The following is a 5,473-nucleotide window of genomic DNA, read 5'->3' on the forward strand; positions in this document are numbered from 1 at the left end:
TCATATATCCAAGTACTTTACAAACAGTTCTATCCAACTCTAATGGAAACTTTATTCTTTTACAAACTTTGAATTCTAAATGGATACATTGTTCTTTACAAACGTTCAAATTTGTGGCCTTCATCTTTAACCTTTACTTAAATATATATGCTTCACTTACATATAAAATAGAAAATGCATTCATTTTAGGAAGATAGGGCCGTTTCCTCTAGCACACAGCTAGGGCCCAGCAGGCTTGTTCTTGGGCTCCAGTTAAAAGCATCATATAGCTTTGAATTTGCAGCGGGTGTTAAATCTTCCAGGCTTAACCAAAAGTTCATGGTAGTTACCGTATTTTTCGCTCTATAACACGCACTCGACCATAACACGCATGTAGTTTTTAGAGGAGGAAAATCTGTAGGCATGCCACCCGTAGGCATTCCCTCCATAACACGCACAGACATTTCCCCTTACTTTTTAGGAGGAAAAAAGTGAGTGTTATGGTGCAAAAAATACGGTATGTGCATTTGTCAAGTTCTCCTCCTTATATTTCTGCTGGGAAATTTATTTGGTCTTCTTTTCCACCATGCACTCTTGTTTCTCCAATTTCTCTCTGTAAGAATTGTACTGCGAGTCGGTACCAAACAGTTTATCCCACCACGTGAAGGTTGAGGCATAGTTGCCAATGAAGTTCATATGGTGGAAGTCATGGAATCGAGCCCCAGCATAGAAAGGCACCAAATGCAATGGATTCAGAGGAATGTCGTAGCCGCTAAGGAGAGAGAGAGGAGAATTTACAATACAGATACGGAAGACATTGCTCGCATTTCCATTCAAGTGAAGCATTGCTAAAATCAGAAGCAAGTCCCACTGAGTTTAATGGGGCTTACTCTCTTGTAAGTGGGTATAGGACTACAACCATAGACATTTACCAGTTTCCATGTTAACTTGGTGGTAAAACCCCTGAAGTTCCTGGACTATGCAACTGGATAACATACTTCTGAAGCTGTAGAAGTAACATCCGTCATGTGGTATTTAAAATGTGTTTCTTACTTCTGTACTAATGATACATGCTTTATATATAGTCCCTGCAAGGAGGTCATGTAAATATCTCAGCACAAAGTGTCTACAACACTATGCCAAACAGAGGAATGAAATAGTTGAATAATGTGGTCTCTCTCTCTCTCTCTCTCTCTCTCTCCCCCTCACACACACACAGTCTGGATTCATAGCTAGATTTTGCTGGGAAAATATTCAATGAATCAAGGGTGGCCAACCTATGGCTCTCCAAATGTTGTTCCCATCAACTAAAAATTATGGCTAAATGTTCTCTCTAACCATAATTTGTTTCACTTGTTCAGACATCACAAGGAATTCTAGTTAGCTTAACATTAAAAAGCTTTCTATCTGTAATAAATAAATAAATACATAAATAAATTCATTCATTCGTTCATTTATAGCCTGCCCATCTGGCTGGGTTGCCCCAGCCACTCTGTATCTATCTTTGACATGTGAAAATAGAGGGGAGGAGGGAGCATGTGAGCCTGGGGCTCATTTAGGTAGCATAGTTTCCAGTTGTATCTTATCATTTCTAGTTACATCTTAATCATACTTAATAGAGCAGCTTTTATGTGGAACTTAAGATGACTCTACTTGCTCAAAGAGTATCAAATTAGTTTGTAAGCTTGTCATCTAAAGAATCATGTGCAGTAGAATCCTCTGAATGTTTATGCAAGCTCTACTAAAGTCATTGAAACTTACTCTAAGGTAGGTATACACAGGATTTCAGTCTTAAATACATGCACTTCTAGGACATTTAGAGGAAATCCTGAATAGTTAATAGATTTTTTTTTTTTTTTAAAGTCATTTGAATAGATTTTACCTGGTGACTTTGGGTGGTATTCAACGAAGTGTGACTTAGAGTACACCTAGATGACTAATTTAGGTCTAATACCCCAAGTAACACGTTGTTGAATACAACCCTCTATATTTCTGATGAATATGACCAGACTGAACAGCGAAAGTAGATTACCTGTGGACGTCAATGGTCTCCAGCAAGCGACAGATCACCCATGCCCACAGAAGAATCAAGTGATTGCAAAACACCATTATTCCAATGAAAAACCCAGCTCCAAGGATAAGGGTTTCCAGAGGGTGTGCATATTCAGCTTGCATTCCAAACGGAGCCTATGAAAGGAGGAAGAGGGGGAAAAATGCTCTTTTGTATGCAAAGACATAAATATACTTTACGGCTAATCTGAAATGTATACAGTGGGTTACGAACTAAATTTGTTCCGGAGGTCCGTTCTTAATCTGAAACCGTTCTTAACCTGAGGTACCACTTTAACTAATGAGGCCTCCTGCCGCTGCCGCACAGTTTCTGTTCGCATCCTGAGGTATAGTTTTTAACCCGAGGTACTACTTCCGGGTTAGCAGAGTCTGTAACCTTAAGTGTTTGTAACCCGAGATACAACAGTACTTCCTGCATGGCCAGGTTGTTCTAGCAGAGTTCTCCCCCTCTCGCACTCAGATCCTGGTTTTAATGTTACATACAGGTAACAGAGGAATGAGTGAACTGTGTTTAGCTCTACTCCAACTCTTTATGACTACAAATTCTGGACTGCCCCTGGAACACTATAATTTCAGCTGGTAGCATAGAACCATGATTACTTCAGACGACAGAGTAAGAACCCCCTGTAAAATATTCAGAATGGAAGCAAATCATAGCTTATATGAAAACTTTACAGTGATGCTTTCCTCACCTTCAAACCTCAGAAGAGGTTTTTCTGAGTCTTTAGCCTATGCTCCCTAATGAGTGTTATTTCAGTAATAGAAGCTAGCTATTCAAAAAAGCAATTGGAGGGTGGTTGTTAGGGAAATCAACCAATCTAGGTTGAAACCTTACAGGTGGGCTTTAGCTCAGTTGTACAGCACAGTGATGCAGAAGGACTAAAGTTCAGTCACTGGTCTCTCTGTTTAATAGGACCTACGTAAGTCAGGAGACTGGAGAATTGTGCCGGTTAGACTTCACTACAAATATACTAGGTCAAAGTGGGTTATGTTCCTAACCTACATAATCATTATCAGAATAACAGACAGAGATCATTTGTAGGGAAAACCAGCTGAAGGGATTTTTGTATTTTATAGCCAGTCATTGGTGGATAAGAAGTTAGACATATTCAGAGCACAGCATTTAAAATGGCGAACTATTTTGAGCGATCAGTTTCGAAGTCTGTCCAACTACAGCAATATTAAACTCTTGATGAAAACAGTTTGCTAAGCGTGCTGTTTTCTCTTCTCCCTTTTTACAAAAAGAATAGCCTAGTGCTTTTATATGCTCACAGCATTACAGCATTAACTAGGTAACGTTCACCAAGAATTTAAGGCAATACATACCACAAACTCATGATGCACTTTGTGGATGTGCTTATATATTCTCTTGTGATGCAACAGCCTATGCAGAAAATAATGCCAGGCATCCTCAATCACAGCACATCCAAAACATTGAGAAAGTAGCACATACCTGGGGGGGGGGGGGGGAGGTAGGGAAAGAGAAGCATTTGTTAAGACAAGTACAATAGATTAGGACACCTTGTTTCCCAACCCAATTTTTGCTTTTTATAAATCATTGTAGCAGTTTTCTAAAACTAATTTCACATAAAATTTACTTAATCCATTAACATCTTTCTTTCTTGCAAATCAGTTGTAATTTGTAATGATAAGAACGCTTTATAGGGAAAGTTCAGCTTGAAAATTACTGACTACTAGAAACTTATTATTATTGTTCTGTGCAGAACTTTTAGAAATCTTCCATATGCTGAAGTGCAGTGCTTGATCATAACAGGATTTGAGAAACACTGCATTTATTGAAGTACTTAACTGCACAGAGCTGTTTAAATAAAATCCATCTACTTACCATCTTGGCATGCTTTCCCAGTCATAAGGAATATTAAAATATTCTGTGAAGTAATAGGTACCAAGTATCAGAGGAAACTGAATAAAAAAGTGATTGAACATAAGTGCCTTGAAACACTTCCATTGTCTTTCCCAGGTTTCTGGCTTATCCTGTAAACAAGAAATAAAAGTATTTTATAAATAGAAGTAGAATATTCCAGTGATATTACTGAAGATGTGATACATGGGAATAAGTACTAAATTAATAGTACTTCATACTATAATAGAAGAATACCTAAATTAAAGGTAACGGAATATCAGCTTTGTCTTATTTGACACTGTTTCAACTGATATTGCCCCAAAATGCAGCAACACTGCTGCCTGCGATGATCAATGTTTCCATTAATATCAGATATACATTTCAATGTTGATTCCCTGTCAATTATCATCCTACTCCAGGTGTACTTGGGGTAAGGCGAGAGATAAATATTACAGTAGTGTTAGAATGCTCAGATTGTTGTCTTTCAGCCCGGGAACAGTACTGCCATTTGGTCTGAATTTATTGTTAATGAATCAAGATTACAAATGCTATTTTCATGTCAAAAGGAAACAGTTATGGTATGCATAGATCACAGCATCTATGGCATCAGAGCAGGGATGAGTAACCTGTTGAACTCCAGATTCTGTCAGCCCCAGCCGGCATAGCCCACGGTCAGGAATGAGCGGAGCTCACATATCTGAAGGGCCACAGGTTTCCCCACCCCTGAATTAGTTTGGAGCCTGTACATTGTTTCAAGAAGGCTGCAAGAAATCAGCACAGTAAAGTAATCATGGTTTTATAACAGACTTCTGGGCTCTGGATCGCATTAGGAAGCAGGATACTATGATCTATCTACCTTTTTAGTAGAAACTGGATTGAGAAGGCACCAGAATTCTATACGATACAAATTTCACTGACTTATAATTCAATACTGTGGTACCTTGGGTTACAGACGCTTCAGGTTACAGACTCTGCTAACCCAGAAATAGTACCTTGGGTTAAGAACTTTGCTTCAGGATAAGAACAGAAATCGTGCTCCGGCAGCGCGGCAGCAGCAGGAGGCCCCATTAGCTAAAGTGGTGCTTCAGGTTAAGAACAGTTTCAGGTTAAGAACGGACTTCCGGAACAAATTAAGTACTTAACCCGAGGTACCAGTGTATTGCAATACTCCAAGCTTTATGTTATTACATATATACCATTCAGGTATCAGGGTGTATGTCACTCAAGCGAATTTCACACACGGTTACTATTAAAAACAAGAGTGCCCACGACTGATGCTATATACAGGGGCCATGTTCTAGCTTAGTGATGGATAGCCTGAAGCTTTGCAGACTGCCCCAACTCCCATCAGCCCCTGCCAGCATTGCCAATGGTCAGAGATGACAGGACAGTTTGGGGGACCACTGCTTCCCACCTGTGTTTTAGCCACTCTACAGCTTCTGTGGGGGAAACTAGCAACTGTACAATGTTATCTCCTTTTTTCATTTACTAGCTGAACAATGCAATCCTATGCATTGCTTAAGATAGAATCCTACACCAACTAATCTGTGAGTAAGCCAC

At 39.3% G+C, this 5,473-nt stretch overlaps 1 protein-coding gene across 1 annotated transcript; it reads right to left on the reverse strand.

The window, feature by feature from the left end:
* Nucleotides 1-503: 503 nt before the first annotated feature.
* On the reverse strand, nt 504-4,074 carry LOC308485950 (methylsterol monooxygenase 1-like). Its single transcript, XM_081022174.1, has 4 exons — nt 3,896-4,074; nt 3,376-3,502; nt 2,012-2,166; nt 504-751 (listed from the first exon to the last, which is right to left on the reverse strand). Exons 1-4 carry the CDS (start codon nt 3,994-3,996, stop codon nt 544-546), a joined length of 591 nt encoding a protein of 196 aa, XP_080878300.1. The 5' UTR covers nt 3,997-4,074; the 3' UTR covers nt 504-543.
* Between the last annotated feature and the right edge of the window lie 1,399 nt (nt 4,075-5,473).

The sequence above is a fragment of the Podarcis pityusensis genome (genome assembly GCF_964106645.2).
Source record: "Podarcis pityusensis genome assembly, chromosome: 9".
In the NCBI taxonomy this organism is placed as follows: Eukaryota; Metazoa; Chordata; class Lepidosauria; order Squamata; family Lacertidae; genus Podarcis; species Podarcis pityusensis.

Coding starts and splice junctions, on each gene's coding strand:
- LOC308485950 (XM_081022174.1), bottom strand. CDS start 3,996: ATGTTCAATCACTTTTTTATTCAGTTTCCTCTGATACTTGGTACCTAT. Junction 3,503..3,895: donor TGGGAAAGCATGCCAAGATG/GTAAGTAGATGG, acceptor CCCCCCCCCCAG/GTATGTGCTACTTTCTCAAT. Junction 2,167..3,375: donor AAGTGCATCATGAGTTTGTG/GTATGTATTGCC, acceptor CTCCTTTCATAG/GCTCCGTTTGGAATGCAAGC.